This window comes from Heliconius melpomene, chromosome 11, assembly GCF_056956725.1.
Source record: "Heliconius melpomene rosina isolate 202511_hmr_F chromosome 11, ASM5695672v1, whole genome shotgun sequence".
Lineage (NCBI taxonomy): Eukaryota > Metazoa > Arthropoda > Insecta > Lepidoptera > Nymphalidae > Heliconius > Heliconius melpomene.
Genome location: NC_140399.1, coordinates 11,681,299 through 11,704,950, shown reverse-complemented (window position 1 = coordinate 11,704,950; position 23,652 = coordinate 11,681,299). Strand labels below are relative to the sequence as shown.

At 34.3% G+C, this 23,652-nt stretch overlaps 1 protein-coding gene across 3 annotated transcripts in view; it reads right to left on the bottom strand.

Moving 5' to 3' along the window:
- LOC146534934 (uncharacterized) overlaps positions 1 to 23,652 on the bottom strand; it is a 70,373-nt gene that overhangs the window by 41,915 nt on the left and 4,806 nt on the right. For all 3 annotated transcript variants that reach the window (XM_085192507.1, XM_085192508.1, XM_085192509.1), the window contains exons 2-3: positions 4,637 to 4,715; positions 3,254 to 3,613 (exon numbers count right to left, since the gene is read on the bottom strand). In XM_085192507.1, coding sequence (XP_085048633.1) covers positions 3,254 to 3,399 — 146 coding nt within the window. In that variant the 5' untranslated portion in view covers positions 3,400 to 3,613; positions 4,637 to 4,715. The remainder of the gene's footprint in view (positions 1 to 3,253; positions 3,614 to 4,636; positions 4,716 to 23,652) is intronic.

Sequence of the window (23,652 nt, the reverse complement as noted above, 5' to 3'; positions counted from 1 at the left end):
TTCATTAATATTTATTTTTATACTTGAATCAAGTGCCTTTTTTAATCGACCGAGTTCACATTCGTCCAGTAAATGCTAAGTCGTAAATCTATATTTATAATTGAGTTAAATAGCCGTCGAGTCTAGAACCCGTCGTGGCGCAGGGAGGCGTCAGGCTGTATCACGCACTCAGGAGGTTGGGCTACAGGAGGGGACTACTGTTAAGACACTCTGTTCCCAATTTAGATAATTTAGATAGTCCAGGCAAGAAATTGAAAATAAAAACAAATAACAAGAAAAACATCTTTTCCGGAAAATCGCTTTCCGGCATCGATATTGTAGATACGAGTATGTTAAACATCACTTATTAAGTTACATATAATATATAATGTTATATAACCTCACAATTCTCGCGGTCATAGAATGTGCCATAGCTATACTAAGCTATAATATATAGACAGAATAGCTTAAGAAAATTAATTTTACTCGAATCTAGAATGGCGTTAGTAAGGCTTTGTGCTATAATCTCTTATCATTTTTGAGCAGCTAGACGCCTACGGGATTTCCCCGGGCACTGTGTTCAATTCAATTTGAAAATTCAATGCATCTGGTGAACTTCAATTACAGGGCTGCGAGCCGGACGCCCCCGCATTCCACTGCAGCCAGTGGGGTCCCTAACTACCCACTTCCCATCAGACGAGAGTATCTCGAGTTTGTCTATATTATGATGACTAAAATAACTATCGAGACATTTATTAAGCTATAGAAAAAAATCAATGAAATAAACTTATATATTTTTTTATTTCACACATATGTTAGCCTATGTGTTATTCCGATGTATAAGCTACATTACTTTTAAGTTTCATCTAAATCTGTTCAATTGTTTTTGCTCGCAACAGGGTCAAATAAAATTAAGTTCCGATTTCAACTGTTGATCAATAAGAATTAGCTTATTATATTCATAATAAATTAAAAATTATCAAAAATACACTATTTTAATATAATATATATGTATATGTTATTTGCGCGTATAGTATGACAACAATGACGTAAAGCAAATAAGGCGTAGACTAAACAATGCGACATGTCCGATAAACATTTTCGCTTGCTAGCAATAGAAAATACAGAAATCACTTGGATTTCATTTGGATAAATCACAATGCACGCGGAGTATAGAAATTAATTAATCCATATGTGCTAATAATTAAAAATAGGGTTTTATTTGCTTCACCTATATCCCCCACCAAATGGGAACCTAACACTTCACATCACTCAACACCACTGCCGAATTGAGGCGGCATTTCGTGTGGAGTGATAATATTAAATATTTAATATTCTCGAGTGGGAATCGAACCCGCAACCTGTGCCCTTTACAGTTGCACGTTTGTGTACCGGCACAGTACAGCAACAGAACGTGGGTTCACAAGGCGGCGCAGCGGTGTGTTCCGCCTCTCGACAAACATTGTTTTGAAATAATTTGATAAGTGTGGAACGGTGTTTCTCAACACTAGGGTTTCTCTACCTATCCTGTTATAAGCAGGATACAGTGTAATCCTAAAATAAAAATGAAAATATATCAATATAAAATTGATCCTTAAAAACATAATACTGATAACCAATGTGACAGATATCTTATCTAAAATGATAAGTGCTAATGTACTGAGAAATTAAGAATTTCCTTTGTTAAGGTTGCTTTACAGTTTCTCTATCGTTCAATGATAATTGATAAACAACTTAAATGTAATTAAGATGATTATTGTAATAATAATAATGTTATGTTTATTGAGTAACGGAACTTATAATCTATCTATTTAAATATGAGCTTATAAATATAAACCATTCATTTTAATTAGGCGATCCGCAATATTAAAGCGAAAAAAAAACAAAGAAAAAAATAGATCAAAATATTAAAAAACTGATCTATAAAAGCAAAATAAAAAGTATTTATAACAAAAAAAACAGGTATAAAAAACAAAACAAATAACCACCAGTTAGTTATATCAGTGACATGGCCAAGAACGTTCTAAGCTGTTAGATTGAATAACTGCAGCGCTTCCTGCGATCGGAACCCACACCCCGGCGACGTTACTTGAACTACATCCGTTTACGACTTAATGCATGTGAGGCCAGTTGTGGCGCAGGACACAAGCGTGTGACTGGTTAGGTTAAGGGTTCGATTCCCACTCGAGGAAATACAATAATCATATTATAAGCGACCAATATGAAATTCTCACCTCATGACAAGTGTTTACACGTGTTTGAGTCACATTAATTAGCGAGGCCATGAGAAACCTTCGAATAACAAAAATGCCTTCATTCAAAAGATACATAAATACACTTATAGAAAAAAAAGGTAATAGATTGAAGGCAATTGTTAGCGCATCCATTATCGCATGAACTACAATAATAATAGGTGGACTATTTTCTTCCTGCAGTCCGCGTGCGTGTACTTCCCAAAGAGAGATGATTGCGTCCACTTTTATAAAATGCTTAGCATTTTTACCCACATTTTGTTTCTTTTCCGTTAAGACAATCACAAAATTCCGTTAAGACAATTATAAATGCAATGAGTCTAGGTTTGATCCTCGGTACTGGAATTGGAAATCGGTAATACCCAGGCTCTGGCAAGACAAGACAAAGCGACCCTGAAGGGCGATCGGGCGTGGTGGGACCTATTATAGCACATTATATTGGGATACTTTAACCCGACATTTTAAACATTTCATAGTATCTAGTAATTCTACACGTGACCACGGCCTACTGCAGTGTTCAAAAAGTGAGCTATCCAAAAATGTATAATACTTAATATACGCAATTAATCCGGTTAGAGTTTCATTTAAAATGTATAATATAAAATTTAATAAAACCGCATAATACGTTCATCTGAGTGATATTTAATTAAATTTTGACTACAGAATTTCTTCCGTTCCACACTGATTAATTGCACCTGAATAAAGTTTTATATTTTATTTTAAGTAAAGGGAATACAGGATGTATCCTACGTACACCCTCATGACCAGAGACTATTTAATAATAACAGTTAATAACCTGGAAATATTTGATATTTAACTTTACAAACATAACCTTATACGATGATTCGTACGTAGATACGTATCTTCTTTGAATAAGATTATTAAAAGGTCTACTGTACGATCTAGGTTCCATTGGATTTTAGGATTTCTTATACATTTGATTACTTCCTTCCCGAGGGTGGCGACCTACGACGACTACTCGAACGTACTGCAAAAAAAAAACTCAAAATCTGACAATCTACCTGGTAGAATGATCCTGGAAATTGCCGCCGTCCAGCAACCGCACCTTGGCGAACAGAACGGCCGACACAAATGGCACCTCCGTGAGCTCCTCCAAGCAACACTGTACTTCAAATTTATATCTCTTTTTCTTCGTCATGAACGCCATGACTCCAACATCGGTTATTCAGCCGGTTTGTACCGACTCCTATAGCACTATAACACTATAGCACTAACACTAGCACCACACTGTCACTGTCACACTATCTCACTAACTAACTAACTAAGTGGATAAGTAAAGCGGCGGAACTATTAATTCGGCGTTATCGTCGCTGCGGTGTCGATACAGGCGGATCGGGCTCATATCGGCAGACGTCGTTAGCCTGAAAAGGAAATTGATTGTTCAGTACATTTAGATATTTTTAATTGTAGCGATAAGAAATTGGGTTCGGTGCGTTCATTTTGTGGTGCAATATAAAATTACTGAAAATATTATTGTTGTCGGTTTGCTAACGGTAATAAGAAAAAATAAAAATAAATATATAATATTCTTTGGGACTGCCATGGCGCAGTGGGACAACAGTCACGGAGAGGAGGAAGGTACTTAGCATCCAGTATTTTATATAAAAAATGTTAAACATAGTATAATTTTATACATATCATGTCATCATCGAATGATTGGCTACGAAGGCAGTTCTGCTGAGAAGAGAGAGCCGACAAGAAATGTTATTTTTATTGTAATTTTTTATTGATAAAATAATATCTAATAATATCTGGGTAATAACCCAGAAAACACGAATTAAAATACGTATAACTTTTGTTTAAGAAATGATAAGTCTATCAGTAACCTTTAATAGCTACTGATTAATAGAATATAAATATCCAAATATACTAATATAATAAAATTGATATCAGCCAGGATTTCCCAGAGAGATAAAGGTGTGTCAAAATGGCCAATAGCCCTTTAAGCCGGCGCTGATAGCTTATCACAGCTGGAGGACATGTAACTTTAATGACGTCGTAATCGGCCGGCTTAAGCTTAAGCTGATTATTTTTAAAAGATCAAAACACACAAAGGAAAATTTACATATAAAACAGCCATTTCAGATATTTTAAAATGGTAGAGGTAGCAAAAAATTGGAAAAAAAACTACATTTTTAAGCATCAAATTATTATAATAAAGTATTAATCTTAATTTTTTCTTTTATTTTAATAATTTGTTTTCTTTTTTATATTTACCTTTTTTTTGCGTCTACAAATACAATAATTGCGGTCTATATGTACTCCAATTATGAATGGAGCAAAGGAAACCAACATCATCATAATTTTTTTAAGAATTAGGATTAGAACCCGTACTAATAACTTTTATACACGAGGTGTTAGAACATTATACACTGAAAACTTACTTTTAAAATACAGCAGCAATGGAAGACTATAATATGAAATGTTGCCACCAATATGCAGGTCCGTGCCGCCTTACATCATCTGAAACAGACAGACGAAATCATTTTAAACTGCTGTTTAACTAACAGTACCCACTATTATAGCTGTAATTATTATAACATTAAATAATAACAGCGTAACATCGTCTAGCTTAAGAGTTTGTTTGGTTGAAGACGCTAATCTCGGAAACTACCCATTGGACAGTCCATTAACCGAGGAATGCTATAGCCTATAAAGCATCACGTTAATAATTTCAAAGTGAACCCAGCTAGTAGTACGCAAGTTAAATAATAGTAGCGTTGCATCGTCTAGAATTTGCATAAGAAGTATGAAATAACCGACCAAAAGGATGCAATTAAGTTTGAGGCATTGCGTTTGGAGAGTACAATCTGCTTAATTGTACCCATTATATCATTCGTAGCGACCTTCGCGTGTATTTGCGTAAGCGTTACAGTAGAGGCGGGTCATCATTTTACTTATACGATCTTATTCAATAATTTATTGAATAAGATCGTATTAGTAAAATGGAAATAAATCATTCGCGTGCCAGGCTCAAATCCATCACCATTCATTTACAGACACTGTTCTCTTTTCTTTTAGAAAAGTTTTCTATATTACCATTCTAGATATTATAATTTACATGCTAATAAAACATCTCAATATACGAAGTTCCCTATAATTACTTTGAAGAAACTTGCAATTTATAACACATTCATTCTAAACTGAGAAACTATTGACATAAATACAAGAAAATGTGTTTTTCTAACTATAATATGACAGAAATAAGGTAATGTTTATATGTAGGCACTCATCGCGTATAACATTACAGCAGTTAAATATTAAAAAAATTAATTTAGAGGGAAACTAGAACTACATTATACTACGGACATAATTATTGAGTTAATTCGTAATTAGCTTTACTCGGATTGGAGGATCTATTTTAATTGTTAAATCAATTATGGTAAAACGCGTCGGAATGCCCTAGGCCTATATATGAAACCATCGTGGCGCAGGAACACAAGGTTGCGACTGTAAACGCAACGCAACGGTTCGATTTCCACTTGAGGGAATCAACTATTTGAGATTTTTTATCAAATTTTTAGATTTAGAATTATTAGATTTTTTGTCAAAGTCGCTTTGAGTTCCACTATTTGAAAGTGTCTTAATGGGACCGGAGTGTCTTAACACTAGTTTCACAATTTCCTTCTGCCTACCCTACTATGTACAGGATACATCGGAATATCTCGAATATAGTGTGCTTAACTCTTACCTCGCTCTAGCTCTCTCTCTCTTTAACTCTATCTTACATCTTTTGCCTATTAAGTAGGTAAATTTTATCTCATTTGATGCAAAAATTACGTAGTTACACTTAAGAAAATGCCAGATACGCAATCAAAGTTTCAAAATAGTCTTTTCGCATACATTTACATATTATTAAGGCTATTGTTACTCTAAATAAAAGTTATCGATCACATTGTTATTAAAAAGTATTATTTTATAGGAGGATTTTGATTAACAAATGAAATATCTATTGCTATAATTATAAAAATAAACCTAATTAATTTTATTATTCATTTAAAATGTATAATATTTAACGTATAATGGTTGCAAACGTACAACTTTACAAAGATTGTAATTAGTTGAGTCACCCGTTATCGCACGGAGGCGCCATAGCAACGACAACCAAACACAAATGCACACGCAAACAATGTAAAAACACTAAACATCATTTACTGTAACAATTATGATTTATAATAACATCTATTATAGATGATTATAAGAATCAAATAAATTATTATTTGATTCTTTGTAAAATAACTGTAATGATTGCATATTACAAAACATACAATACAATATACATAAATACAATACAATACAATAAACATACCGAAATCAAATCGAATAATCCAATATCGAAATCGAATCCAAAATAATTAATCGAATAAATGAATCGAATATCGAATCGAAAATACTTAATTGAGAGCCTCCTCCTTCTTGTTTTGAAAGTCGGTTAAAAATACAGATTAATCACAAACAAACACAGATTTATCATGCGGTATAAGTATAGATATGGATTGCTATATATTTGCAGGCAAACTCATGCCTTGTGTTCATTCAAATGCAGATAACTTTTTTTTAATCAACCGATTTTGAATTAAGTTAAGTGAAAAAAGAAGATTAGCGTGACCATACATACAGACAGACATACAAGAAATAAAACAAATACTCACATTTAGCATTTCAATTATAGTTTACTGTATAACATTCTAATAAATAATTAAGAAGATGTCACCGATTCGAAATGACCTAGCCTTCGGGCGGCATAGTATGAGTATGACCGACGCGAAAATATTTATAGTTCAAGCAGGCGTAGCCGCGTAGACAGCAGCCATAGCAAGTCTTTTGAGAAATCACTGTTTTACATGCGCAACAACTGTGATATCAGCAGTCAGGCTTGACCCAACAGGGACTTTACGTTTTTAAGGCAAGCTCGTCACGCATGCCTGATATAAGGGTACCGAGGGTGGTGGTTACCGTGTCTTTCTTTCCTTATGACTTTAATGTACGAAACAAACAAAGGCATAAATAACTTTTTTGTATGGTTATCTTTTTTGTGACGCAGCGTGACGCGACTGCTAGTAGCCGGTGTTCTACTGTGATCGATTTTGTTTTATATATATATACAAATACAAAAAATAATACATAACATGAACACAGTACAAAACTGACATTAATATAAATAAATATATAAACTTATTTTTGTAATATTTTTGTGTAAAATGGAAAAATAATCATATATGACATAAGTTAGGCTAGCTTTCAATTAAATAATACAAGTTCAGTTACAGAAAAAAAAAGACATTTCATTATTATATCAGAACACATTATACATAAACGGGAAAAGGCGTGAAACTACTGCATACACGGTATATATTTCACAATATGTAAATACAATCTGTCCGTTAACCCTCATCAAATTGCTTTCTCGTATAGCCTTTCACGTCCACCGCTTTGTGCCTGGCGGCGTGCCTGTAACTTTCTCACGTCCCTCCCTTCAAAGTGTCCCTTTGGTTGTCATATAATTATATTAATTGTGAATTACTATTCATAGTTTATGTAACAAACTTAATATTTTATTTAAATAACACATTATACTCAAAAAACATATCAATTAACAAAAAAACAGCGTTTTAAAAACAAAAAAGTTAATCGAAATTGATGAATTGATGAATACTCTTTGGGGAGAGGGCAAAAAATCCGCAACCGTCGGGCGACCGTCACCGCCGCGCCGCGCCGGTTGTTGACCGAGGACGCTCGTGCGAGAAACTATTTGTGAGGGAACCTGAAAACGACTAGTTCACCTTTTTTGTATTTTTACAATGTGGTATTTTAGGAATATGTTTGGGTTTAGTTAATCTTAGGAACCCATGGTTTTAATTGGAACATTCATCTTGGGTTGGATAGTCCATTTATCGAAAAAAGCTTATATCACTTCAAACATTTCAATTTCCCACTGTACCTGCGTTCAATGTTACCAGTCTCGAGCGTGACGCGACGTTGACTTTCTTTGTTAAATAAACCGCCGCAAAATGTGGGCGCTGACTGGCGGTGACAAATGGCTCAACGACAATTGTTTTAGAGCCAAGTAAGTAAAGACTCATTCACGCATTTTGCGATTCCATCTGTTCTATTGGTGCATAAAGTATCTTTTCGGTGACAACACTCAGCTTTCTACCCACTTCTCGAGCTATACCGTTGAATATCGCTTTTCTATAGCACAAACTCTGGGTTGTAATTTATCATTTTGATTTACATATTTGTGCTTGAAACAGCAGCTGATTTGTCAGATTATATTTCCTTTGTAGTGTTCGTGCATGTGATATGTAAATGAAAGGGGGGAAAATGAAAACTTCCGGCGTGTTAAGAATTATAATATTTTATCGCAATCCTCATTTAATACCGTTCTCGATATTATACTTAAACGACACTAGTACATAATTATTTTCAAAGTACTTGCAAGTTATCGTTCATTAACAAAAATTACCTATTTTTACAGCAAAAAGGAGCATGCATGCAGCATGTAGAATATACATATTTGTATTTAATTTTGCAATATTTTTTTTTAATTATTTAAGCCATTTTGCGGAATACACAAACAACAAAGTAGCACTAAAGTAGCACTTACTTTCAACTTCTGTACTGATTCCCGAATACAGCCGGGTGGACAGAATAACCTACTGTTAAGACAAAATTACGCTTAATCACGTAGCAGAGCGAGAAAATGAAAATAATTCATTCCCCCAGATAGCAATCGAACTAACAACCGTCGCTTCCAGTACGCGCGCACTGAGCCATACCTATTTTCTCCATAAAAACTAAAAGTTATAGACATACATACATAGATAATTAAAATTCTTGCAAGTTTGATATCGGCCGGTCGTGAGTCGTGACACATGTGTTACATTTAACTTGTCGCATGATGATATTATTTCACCTAATCGTGCCGTGTTTTACATTTTTGATATTTTTACGGAAAGTTTTGGAAATTTATAAATTATATTTTTACAGAGGGAACCTTGGAACCTAGTGTTAAGGCACTCCATTCCCCACTTTCTGCCGAATTCTGAGGGATTGCGTGTTGGGTGGCGAACCTCAATAACGCACTGTCTCGTTACCAGAGGGCGAAAACGAAAATATTAAATATTTTCCCAAGTGAGAATCGAACCGACAACCTTTCCGTTTTCAGTCACGCCCTTGTGCCACCTCGCCACGACTACCTTTGTACGAATGGATGTGAAAAACTGGTGTTTTCTAAACTACTTGATGTTATTTATACTTCTTCGTGTCACGTGGAAATAGATCAGTGATATCGAAGTTCACCAAACAAAGTGATGTAATCTCGATGAATTTCAGCTGTATCCCGCGCACAATAGGGTAGGCAGAGAGAACCTAACGTTAAGATACTCCGTTTCCCATTTTTCGCCGAATTTTGAAGGCATTGCGTGTTGAGTGGCGGAACTCAGCGCCGCGATTTGCTTGGACACCAGAGCGAACAAATGGAAATATTCATTTCCACGAGTGAGGATCGAACCCACAACCAGTCGCGTTTACAGTGACACTTTGTACCCCTGCGCCACGACTGATCTCAACTTGATAAATAAAATATGCAACGCGAAAAGAATTTTAATAAAAAAATTTCGATTCCTTAGTTCCTGAGATTTAACCAAACAAAAAATAACGAAGCTTTTTCTGTCCTAAATCTAAGTATCACGCGCTTTACTAGATCGATTAATAGGAGCTACCTGGCCACTCACATTAGGCATCTACACCATAATTTAATATTAATAATCATTGCAGTGAATAGAATAAACAAGTTATAAATAGTTGAAGTAAATTACGAAACAACTGACTCAATAGAAAATTGGACCAATTGCTATTTAATTTTGTAATGGCACTGCAAAAAATGGCTCGTGTTGATTCTAAATGCTAAACTAATCAATAAACTAATAAGCAACATCACCAAATAGTCTCTTATCTAGTCAAGACACTGCGTACTTGGTGTTACGAGCGAATTAGAGACAATTTGAAAATAATTAATCGAGTGTTGAGTGACAGGAATCAACGCCATGATTTGTCTTCATTATCCCCGAGTGGCGATTGAACTCACAAACACCGTATCTATAATGATTGGGGAAACCTCCTTTCCTGTTTATCAGGTAAGTACCTGATTGCAATATTTAACGTTAATTGATTTCATACATAGTAGAAATATAATATTCTGACGCCTCTAGCTGGCTTGCACGCAATTGTTTTAATTTAAAATTTTAATGTTCTTAGGTTATTCTAATAAACTTTAATACTTACTTAAATAACTAGGTCAGTAGGTGGCCAGCAGTGGCTCAGGGCCACAAGCGTGCGACTCTACACTCTAATATACATGATGCTGAGTGAATGATGGATTCAATTCCAACTCATGAGAATGAAATATTTATTATTTTTATTTTCTCCCTCTGATAACGAGGATAAACGTGTTGAGTGCCACCATCGCAATGCGTTAAAAATCGGCGAATAGTGGGAAATGGAAGTATCTTAATGGAAACTAAGTCTTCTCCCTCTGAAAAGAAAAAATGATGAAAGTAATCTAATTTGCCGGAAAGCGACACAAAGAAATAATTTTTTACAAGTCTCCATTGTCAAGCTAAAAAACCTATTGAAAAATATTTAAAAAAATATTACTACAAGTTCATAGATATAAGGTAGACTGAACTAAGTGACATGTTCATACAAGTCCTAATTAAACGATAACTGTAAACACTGAGCGTATAAGATGCATTCCAACAAGAGCATTGCATCGTATTTAGAACTACTTTCCAAAATCTAATGTATATTACCGTTATGACAAAGCAAAGTACATATGAGAAAATAAACATCCAGGCCGTTGCGGCGCAGTGGGATAGCAACCGATTTCTAAAAAGATAAGTGCGGGTTCAATCTCAATTAGGAATAACTAATTATTTTTATTTCCCCTAGCACTGGCAAGACAAAGCACGGTGTAACAACGTCCTTATCATACCATATTGAACTATCAAGATTACCACCGCCAATACAGCAGGGTAGGCAGAGGGAACCATTTAATACTATTATCAATAGACGATCATTCTTGCTTTCAGCCTTGTAAAAATCCATCAGATTATATTGAGGTTTTTACATTGCATAGATAAGGAAATAATGGATATTAACTTTAGTATTAATTAAAAAAAATATTGCAAATAGCGAGTGTTCACTTCAAGGTTTACATTACAAAAAATCGATAACATTATTTATACACATGTTTATTTAAAAAATATTTGAGATTTGCACAAATTTTGCATTATACAAGTAAGAGAGTCCTATATTCAGGGTATAAGAATCAATTTAGAGGAAACAAAAACAATTTGAATATGAACACTTCAAATGATTAATCTTTATGCGTCGTATAGTGGGATGGACAAATAGTGTCAAGACACTACACTCGACTTAGAGGCCGTCGTGACGAAGGAGCATAAGTATGCGACTTTAAGCGTGACGGTTGTGGGTTAGATTCCCCCTTGGGGAATGAAATAAATTTAATATTTCCATTTCCTCGCTCTGCCTACAACGTAAAGTGCGACATTGGGGTCGCCACTTCACATGCAATGCCTCGAGAATTCTCCAGGAAGTGGAAAATAGAAGTATCATAATGAGAATGGAGCGTATTAGCACGGGAACCCAGATTCCCTACGCTTACCCACTCTGCCGCACACAGCACGTTCTGCACACGGAAAAGAGCGAGAAACCATAAAAATAATAAGACACGGTTCTATAATTTCCATCCGAATTCACATCTATGGGTAATGAGAGGCACATCCTAACATCTCAGTTCATCTTACCAGAATAAAAAAAGGAGATAATTTCATTCAAAAGGCCGCAAGGACCTCATTCTACTAATTCTAAATTTAACAATTATTTTAAAATCTATCAAAACTCGTGACGCGCTATGAACTCTATTATCGCCCTCGCTGCAAAATTATTAATTGTATACGTGTGCTGAGCAATCCTCATCAATCACGGTAGCAGCGTGTTACGGACGGAAGCTCACGAGGTTTCGAGGGTAACGTCAGAATGTATGTATACCATTTAATACAAATACAAACATACAAGTATAAATATATCTCATAAATCATAAGTTTATTTTTTAAATGTATTTACGGATGCTTTCTTGAAAATAACATTTTTCCTTAACAAATTTGGAAGTTATTAATTAGTTATATAAATTTGTAATTCTTCAAACGTTTCCTATATTCATTTTTATTTATTATATCCAGAGCAAATCTGGTGGAAGACATTAGTGGCGTTAACTAACACCTTGTACAAAATAAGTAGAAAAAAAAACCTAGTAAATTATTGAGTGGGAATCAAACCATGAACACATATTTCGCCTATCGGTTAAAAGACAAAAGAAACAATACCGGAAATATCAACTGGAAACAAACAGTCATAATTATAACAATTGATATCAAGAACTCTAGAAGAATGGTGAAACGAGATGACAACAAATGACGATGGGAATTGAGTTATGTATTGACAATATAAAAAGTTTATTATTTCTTCGTATGAAAGTAGGTTAAAATACGATAGAATAATATAGAAATAAAAAAAACATACTTAACATCGGATATTTGATGTTTTCTTATGGAGTAATACCTCTTAAAGACAAACAAAAAAGTAAACTTTAATATTTGATTGATTACAATTCAAATAAACATAAAATTCCCTTTCCTTATCAACTCTTAAAAAGAATAATAAACATTCAAGGTTAAAAGATATTTAATAATTTAATAGCACTTATAGCTTATCGCTATATCGATACGATAGTGTACAGTGTGTACAATACACTCTCTACTAATATATAGTCTATTTATCGAAAGACTGACTGACTATATAATTTCATCATCATCATAAGCATATGTTATTTTTGTTCTACTGAGCTGGTAAAATGAAGTAGGTATATTATTGAATAACATCACCTAAATATATATTACCTACCTACCACCAAGACTCGGAGAGTTCAGGAGTCATTGCGCTCAATAGAGTGGTGGAAACGAAAAGAAGACACTAGAAAACATAACAACTAAAATTATTTTATTTATCTAAGTACCTACTATACAAATATTTATATGAGATCGATCGTTAAAAGATAAGACCACTCTGCTGCCACTCTCCACAGTTCTTATAGAGTTACCAATACCTACTGCATTTTCGTTTGCTTCTTAATCACATGAAATAGGTTAAGATTAGTGTTAAGACACTCCGTTCCCCACTTTCCGGGGAAATTTTAGAGGCGTTGCGTGTTTGAGTGGCGGAAGTTAATGTCGGAAATAGATTAAGAGTTTTTATATATTATTTAGTAATAAACTTTATTGAACTGTATGTAATTATTTACGTTAGCTTAAATACGGCCTTAGAATTCGCTGTTAGTTTGAGGACAGCAGATATTTTTTTAAAACAAAAAAAAACCCGACAAGTTAACTTCCAAATAAGGAAACTATTCATATAATCTAAAAAAAATGTAATTTATATAATTTGTTTTCAATGTCTATGTCTGACAATCCTGTAGGGCATGCCAATGCAGTCGGTTAAAGAGGGACAAAAAGAAGCACTTTAATACACAATATTCATGTGTTACGTACTAAACAAGACGCCGCCGTCGCAGAGCACAAGTTCATTGACACACACGCGCGATTTGACTGCAAACCATTATATTAGGGGTGTGCAAAAACACCAACAATATTGTATGATGTATTAATATCTTTATATACATAAGTATAACAATTAATTAAATAATTTATAATTTAAAACTCTGAAACTTTAATTTAACATATTTTTTAAATTACTTCATAAAATAATTTCGACTTCCTATAAGCTTTATAAAAAACCGCATAAATTTAATATGCAAACTTTATAGAAGGTCATACGACCACCTAAATATGATAATCTCGTTATATTCAAATATGTCGCAACCCTGATCTAGATCGTGCCGGTGTGAGGAACTGGTGTTCCCTTTCTCTTAATTCTTTAATCAAACGCTTTGTAATGTAGCTCTCCTCTTGATAATAGTCCAGGTAATAGTTCTAGCCAATGAAGCCATTTTTTTTATGCATTAGTTACTAATTATATTATTGTCAGCATCCTCGTGTGATTTAAACCACGCGATTTTATTTATTTTCTCGCATCATTTGCGTTCTATGGCATAGATAGAAGACCTAGTGATACATCTCTAATTAAGGCCAGCTTACAGTTGACACGTGGTGACACTCCATCTACGTCATGCTAGCGTTAATAATTAATATATTTTACTCAATATTATATTATAATAACCTTTCAAAGTTTTAAGGCGGTGTTGAGTACCACCAGCACTAAATACATAGAATTCGGCGAAAAGTGAGGAACGGAAGTATCTTAGCGACAGGTTTCCAAGTTCAGTTCGGGATAGTCAAAATCAATAAAAAGAAATCTAATCAAAATAAGCATAAAGTAACATCACAAAAAATATTTTACAACTTTATAAACTAATAGAAAATGAACAAAAAATATATAATTTAATTTTTAAAATAACTAAATTAATCTGGCAAGCACATTTGCAACAAGAGTTCATGAAAATATATGTCGTTATAAACGCTGTCACATATTTCAATACAGTTGAGTAGTTTTTTGACCCCCTTGCGTATGTCTCTTTGAAATAACCTCCAAGTCGAGCCATAATAAAGTACTTGCATGTTCCTACTCACGCTGTACTGTATTGAACAAATTTTGTTCGTTTACGACCCGCCTCCATAAAATTGATTGTAACAACAATGTTGTCGAGTTCTGAACTTAGTTGATAAGCAAGAAGCGATTGATTTTCATCTTCTACCTGTATTATAATACATCGATTTTTAACCGACTTCTGTAAGAAAAGGAGGTTATCAATTCGACTGTATTTTTTTTATTTATTTTTTTTTCTATAATTTGAAGTTACCATTACTTAGTATTTTAATTTTAATTAAATGTCAAAATTGCTATTTTCGCCTGCCTTTTACCATTCATTTAAAAATTTCAACAACGTAGTTTAATGGACAGAAAAAAGAACACAGGACGTCATGATGTTGTTCCACTATAAAACAGAGAAGTAGAAACACTAAATAACCAAAAAATTCGTTTCATTGCTAATAGTTTTGTATAATCACACATCTGCCGCTTTCGAGCTGGTTAAGCAAAAGGCCTAGTGTTAAGATGGGAACAGAGTGTTCCCATTGTAAACAATAATATAACAAGACATCTAACAAGCTAAGCTCGAGAAACCAACAGTTACGACAATCGGGGTCGACCATTTAAGGTCAGCCGAAACCGCGTCCGAACTAGTTTAGCCCGCTGACCGCTGACCGGCGCGCGTTGTATAACGGTTACGTGCATTCTAAGTGTTTGCAACACGAACATCTTTAGTTAAGCGCATTCACCTGTCCCTTAGGTAGCTTAGGCGGCTTTTTTATCGTAAGGAAACTCTTTCATATTTTATTATATTAAATAATAAATCCAGCCTTTATAAATAAACTAGCGACCCTCTTGCGGCTTCGCCCGCTTTAACTACTGGATTATTCATGTAATGTATGTTTGCAAAGCACTTAAGATAATGTGAAAATTAATTAAACCCTAATGCAACCCGCATTTTTGTAGTTTCAATAAGGATTTTCCAATTGTTTTACACAGCAAGGAATTTTTAGTAGGTACCGTAATTTTAAATCTGTGCTACTAATCTTTTCAAGTACTTATTAAAATATATTTAAATGACTATTTTTAGATAGTTAAATGACTATTTTTAAACGGAAGAAATTATAAACAAAAACCTACCTACTAATAACTACTACAAAAATGTGAAACCAAATATATCGCGCTTAAATAATACATTCAACTCCAATTATCCAATACGTGCAAACGTATCTAACTAAATCTTCGTTGCTATAGAGGCAGCGGGGTTTTTTTTTTTTCGAGCTTGTGGTTAATACTGAAGGGGGTATTCTGTCCCTGATGAAAAGCAAGCACGACGTGGCTGCCTGTGGCGAAAATTAAATAGAATGCATGTGCCGGGAATCGAAGCCGGGCCGCCCGCGTGGCAGGCGAGCATTCTACCACTGAACCACCGATGCGTGTAAGGCAGGCGATTTCGAAATATTGTAAAAAGCAAATTTTATCTTCGTTTAATGTAGAAAATTAATAAAGTATTTTAAAGGATAAGGATTAATACCATTATGGAAAAATATCCCTCACAATAAAAAATATATTGAGATTATTATTTTTAGACAGAAAAATGATCACGTTATTCTTAAAAGATACGAATATGCTCTCGCGGACTTTTTTGTAGATCTTATTAAGAGGAACAATACTCCAGTACATTTTTTTCATGTAGTACTTACCATTAGAGCAGCGCATGCGCGAAAGTGTCTCAACGGGTAGGACTTTATACACATTTATCGTATTTATGTTAATTTACATAAGAATGTACAAATAATAAACTATATATAAACCTTCTACGAAAAACACTCGACTTAATGGTGAAGACCGCATCAAAATCCGTTGGGTGGTTTAGAAGAAGAAAAGTTAGAAACAACAGGCAGACACGAAAAGCGACTTTGTTTTATAAGATATAGGATGCTAACGATGGTGTTTAAAAAGAAATAAACCTGTCCTAATGTGTAAGACATCAGCTAGTCCGGTCATTCGGGGCAAGGACAATATACTGCGTGCCTCCGGTGCAATGAGGGCAACTCCAGAGGCGGCTAGAGGCGGTTACATTGAAATCACATCTCGTAATCTTCACGTATTGCAGCTCCTAGCGCTTTATCATTTACATACCAAGAGAGGAATTAAGTAGAGCTCATAAACTTGTGTCAGGTCACTCCGTTCTCCGCGCAAGGAGTGGGGGAAGTCACCGCCATATGTTTTCTTACAATAGGGGAGAAATGAAATAATTAAATTTCTCGAGTAGACGTAGTAGTAGAGTGGAGAGTTCGGCCATCGCGTTTATGGCCAATGTGGCATCTTTATGTACCTACATCGATTTTAAAAAGATTGCACGCTAGTTGGCGAGTCTCAACACTGCATTTTATCTAAGTATATTAATAAAGTGAATCACTTCAAAATATTGTCAAAGAATTGCAAAAATGTATATTTTGGTAGACATATATTAATGATATATATGTATTTAATATATTTTGTCAAATAAGCGTATGTAAGTATATTTAAACACTTGCCACGACTGTGACAGTGACTTTGACCGACGCGTCGCGGTGTCTGCTCGCCGATCGCACACAATGGCAAGGCCATGTATTCTCTCAGCTAGGTAGGTATATGAGAACGGTTTCCGTATTTTTCTGATTTAATATCAGGAAGGAAAAATCGGTGCTCGACAGAGTGGTTTGTTCAAATTTCACGCTTCAAAATTTATTTAATAGTCTAATATAGGAGTTATAATAAACAATCTCTATAAGAAGTAATATATTTAATCACTAGCGGCTCCCCTGCGGCTTCGCCGATTATTCATTTAATAAACAGAATTAACTGACAGTCAAATGTATTGATGTCAATGAATAATTTAATTTACTCGTTCAGAAACAGCCTTTAATGTTAAATTATTGATTTGGGTAAAGATTTATAATGTTCTTTGTAAAATAACTGTAATGATTGCCATGATCCATTTTAGTCAAAAATACTAAATGTACAGACAAAATATTTTTACTGTTGTATTATACATAGAGATAGAGATTACTTGCATATATGTAAGTAATGATTAAATATTAATATAAAGAAAATAATAACTTTGATAACATTGATTCTTATACCGCCCATGGAACACATTATTTGTTTTTCTGTTCGAAAAACGTGAACAAACGAGAACAAATATGAATACTTTGCCCACAAAAAGCGGAAAATATGTTTTTTCTATCTTAAACCTGTATACTATATTATAGCAGGATAGGCAGAGGGAACAAAAAAGAGAAGGAACTAGAGTAAAGACACTCTGTCCCTACTGAAAATACACCCGTGATAAGTAAAAAAAATATCATATTTATCATCGCAACATAGATAAAAAATTGCGTAATAAGGTAAATATAATGTGCGATGCTGTGGTCTTACGTAACCAAGTAAAAGCGAAATTTAAAACAAACACATAACATTACAAAATATTCATCGAGACTTGTTAATTAGTAAGTATTAGAAACTCGCCTTATTGAAGAATCTATTTTGACATAAATAATTATGATTATAAATGTTCATTAAAATATTTTAGGCATAATAGCTTGACACATTAGGTAATTTCATAATTAAGTAGCTCTGTAACATTTATTCTAGTACTCTCTATATGTTAGACATACTTGGCGGAACCCAACGCCGTTATTTGTCTAATTAGATTAGGGGAGACAAAAGTGCAAGTAAAATATGAAACGAATGAATCGTACACGTCGTTGACTTTTGCTGCTTAATTTCACATTAATGTTTCGACATTGAGTGGTAATTAGAGAAGAAATGTGCTAACACTAGGTTCTCTATGATGAGCGATAAGGCGAAAACCATAAAAAAACAACTAAATATATTTCAACCCTTTGCGTTGACCGAACCCACAACTATCATGTGAGCGAAACAATTTCCAACCGCATCACAACGTAATGAGGAATTAATGAATCTACACACTATGAGAATGCAAATACAAGAGCCCGTATAACGTGTCAAACGAAAGAAACAGTAAACACGGAAATTGATAAACATTGCTTAGTTTTTTGAAAGCAATCCGCAATCACCGATTGTTCGAGGTATCGACACAAACATACATACATAGGTACCTACTGGTAACCTACCCAGTACCTAGTGGGTACGTACGGGAGGTGTTACGATAACATCACAATAAGTGTTTTGCACGTTTGCTCGCTTCAAATACACCAACTACACTTAGCACACTAAAGTGCCGATCACGGTTCCGATCATATTCTTAAATAAAAAATAATTTAAAAAAATACGTTTATATTTCCATTTTCTTCGCTCTGGTGTCGAGGCAAAGCGCGGCGTTGTGTTCTGCCACTCAACACGCAATGCCTCCAGGTTTTGGCAGAAAGTGGGGAACGGAATGTCTTGAGACTAGGTTCCCTCTGCCTACCTGCTATGTGCAGGAAACAGCGTGAAGCTTATATTCTTGTATCAGAAATAATCCTTAATAGGTGATTAGACTGGAAGTTGACCGAAACTATAGTATGAAATTACTCTTATGATCTCTCATATAACAAATATTTTAATACACTGAAATCGAACCGAGAACGAGCCGTGACGCGGGCACCATAGTGTTCTTCCTTAAAAATCTACCTAGACTTTTACGACCATCACCTCAAGTGATCCGCCTACTCTAGTCTACTTAAAATTGAAGACAAAGGAGTCAACTATTTTTAGGAGGCCCGTCGTGGCTAGCGTAGTCAGGAGCATGTGACGGTAAGCGCTACAGGTTGCCTGCTAGGCTCAGGTACTCAGGCACTTATTCCACTCAACTTCAGCATCTTTTGCAATATTACATGTAGCGTTATAAATATCGCAGATAATATTTACAAATGTAAATGATAAGATATGTGACGACCTTGTCCCTCTTACAAGAGAAAATATTAAGCAACAACTGCTTTGGGTCCTTGGAATAGATCGGATTTCGCAATTAAAACGGAATTATAGCTTATTAAGTTAATTGGATCATTATGAAATTTAATTTTCAGCTTCACGCTGTATCCCGCAAACAGAAGGTATCTGTGCTGCAGGCGGAACTGATGCCAATAATTCATTCCCCCCAATGAAAATCAAATGCACTGCCACGATGGTCGTATCACATGACTTCTGTAACGATTAAAGATATTTAATATTCGAAGGTCTTATCACTTGGTTTCCAGATAGTCTGTTATATTCGGGACACAGCGTGAACCTATATATATATATATATGACAACCACAGATCACACCACACAAACTCAAACTGCCACTCGAAGGCTTTAACATAAAACAATAAGCAATAACAATTCACATTTCTTACTTCCTAATGTGATAATACGTATATACATACATTACGTCCAAAAGTGACCTATTCTTTTGCAGAAAAAAAATCATCAATTTCCTTTTCAAATAAACAAAAGCCATATATAATGTATGTTATCAGTTTAAGTTCAAGTTAATTTAGTTTGTAATTACTTCTGTAACAAGAAAAAAGCTACATGTGACGTAACGTAGAGACCGAGACATGCGCAGCATTAGCGAGACTCTTCTCATTGTTTAGAACAAATAATTGGGGCTATTATGAACGTAGCCTTTTATCTGAGAATATCCTATTATCGCGTTTAATTTTAAATAGAACTAATGTAAAGACATACACATACAAATAAGTACCTAATTGTGTTTTCAAAGAACTAGGATAGGATAGGACTAGGATATTTTTTAATTTGTATTTGTAAATTTCCGAAATCCAAAAAATTTTTTTTTTGAATAATCTAATAACAAAATTAAAAATACAATATTTTTTATTTTGTTATTTTAATGTTGGCTCGTAATATTGTGACTTTATTATTTCTATCAAAACTATGTGTATTATTAGTTTTAGGGCAACATTTACTATATATTTGTCTTTTTAAATAATAACTTATCCAATTTTCCATGTATGACCTGTTAGCAACCTAAGTACATATAATTGGACAATGACCACAAACATGAAAAATGAAGTAGGTATGTTTCAAATTTTTCATAAATTCTATGACTCGTCACAGCGTTGTGGAAATATTTCTGACTGTACACAATGAATGCGAGTTCAAATTACACATGAGTATACGCAATACGCATATAGCTTATAATATAAAGTGTTTTTTTTAAACATATGTTGTAGTTTAGTGACTCATTTTTTATTGCTCTTTAGATTTAAATTTCATTTTCCCGCTCTGGAACACAAAACGCGGCGTTAAGCTGCGCCAATGAATGTGACACCGTGTCAGTAAAATTCTTAACAGTAATTTTTATTTGGTAAATGCTATTGCAAGAAGAATGTGAACCCGCTATCTACACCTAAGCATACAAAATATATACAGCCCATATATTAAAGAATCAAAAATACGTAAAATTAGTTTATTTAATCAAAGAAAAACAAACCTTGTACTTAAACGATTCATTCGATACGTGACTTTTTTATAAACACCGGGCGTCGCGTCGTCGAGACCTATGTTATGTCACTTTCCGTAAGCCCCACTGACTTACAAAATTGAACGCTCATTGACTCAACCAAATGTTACCAAATTTGGATATTGTAAGTTTTTATTGAAATAATAGGTATTAAAATAACAACAATTTGGAACATTATAGATAAAAGTTGGTAAGAATTAAAAAATAATAGGGATTTCAATTAATATTTAGAGTAAGTTCTTAAAATCTTATTGAAACATTCTGCTTCAAAAATTTTTATTGATCTGGGATCAAGTCCAAGAGGCAATAATATCGAATATCATTGATACATAAATGAAACAAAAAAGCCACCTTCCTAAGCCATCCTATAGAACAGTTTACTGCACAGATGAGTGTGGCAATAAAAGAACCGTGTCAAATGTATTAATATGATGAGTTCGTAGGGCGCCGGCCTTGAGAACCAGCCGCAACCTTTGGTTTCCTCCTGGGTACAAATCAGAGACCTTGCCTGCGTTTATCGGATTCAAAGCGCGTAGCATTTCTTGAAGCAAACGAATTAATACCACTATCCGGTTTTTTTTACGTTTAATTAATTCTAAGTAGGTTGTATTTTTTTTTATAACCAGTATATTTTTATCTTTATGACTTACAGTAACTCCTTTTAATTTAGGAATGTGGCAACGCCGCATTTTTATATTACAGAAATCCATTACGAACATTCTGCCAAGTAGAATTTAAGTAATTCAATCATTACAATCCACCCAGCATTTCCCAATTTTCCAGCTTTACGCTGTATCCAGCCAGCCAGATGCCAGATGAAGCCAGAGCAAGGAAAAAATAAACAATGCAACCTTTCGAGTGTGTATCGAACCCGCAAACATCGCGTTCATTGTTGAGATCGTCATTTTGCAGGGAGCGGACGGACGGATTGTGGATTCAATTCCCACTCGAATGAAATATTTTATATCTTAATTTCTTCGCTCTGGAGGCATATCGCGGCGTTGATTTCCGCTATTCAACGCGTAATACTTTCAGAAATCGGTAAGGAACAAATTCGTCGCAAAATGTTTCCATATTTCCTCTGCCTACCCCGCAATATGCAGGATAGAGCGTGAAGCTAAAAAAGAACTACCGCGTTTACAGTCGACGCTGTTCCAGTGGAATCCAACCAAAAAAAAATAAAAGTCAATAGCAAATGCTATCTACATTCCCATAGAGACCAAACACCAACACTATTTTGTACGTTCTATAAAAACAATTATTTTTTCAACTGAATCATAATTTATTAGTTCGATAATCCAATTACTCAATAGTAGGTAATTAGTCGATGCTTGACCTGCACAGTGCACAGTCTGCACTACATTTTTTATGCTAGAATTACGTAAGAAGCCTACATGTTAATAGTTTGTACCAAAGACCAAGCCAGAACTTTTATTGTTGTACATATAATAATATAGACATTTTTAATTGTTTCTTTTATTTTTGTTTTAAAAAAAAATAGTCAATTTGTATAATTTGTTTCATAATATTTTTCAATGGCAATAAAGTTTTTTTGTGAACGCTATTCCTACTGTAAAAGTACGCCACGAGCGTTATCCACAAACAGGCTACGCAGAACAATGTGAAGTAATACAACTTTTTACATTGTAATTTTTCTACCCTGTATCCTGCACATCGCAAAGTAGGCAGAGGGAACCTGGGCATCTAGTGTAAGACACTCCGTTCGTTACTTTCCGTCGAATTATGGAAGCATTACGTGGTGCTTTATAGATGACTTTCCTCCATTATCATCAATACTCTCCCTCACTCTTGCTTCATAATTCTTTTTGCCATTCTTTCGTCACTCGTTTTCCAAGTGCCCAAACCAAAAGACATTAATTAAAAACCATTATTACCTTTACTAAGCATATACCTTTAATACACGTTATATTACCATTTAAATACAAAAGCGACAGGCAATTAAACATTTTTTACAATATGCATAATAAAACGTTTTAAAGTTTATCCTCGGATTTCAATCAGACCATCAGACTTGAGGTATATACTGGCAATCGTAATATACGTTTTATTTCAATTCCGTTAAGATCTAGTTTTCTTTGTTTCTGGTTCATTCAATGTCCAAACATGGCGCCTCATCGCAACGGTCATTCTCAAGGTTGCTCTTTACAAGTTGTATATCGCAATTCGCAAGAAATATTCGCCATGGCTTTATCTCGCCTGTGACGGGATTTTCAAAG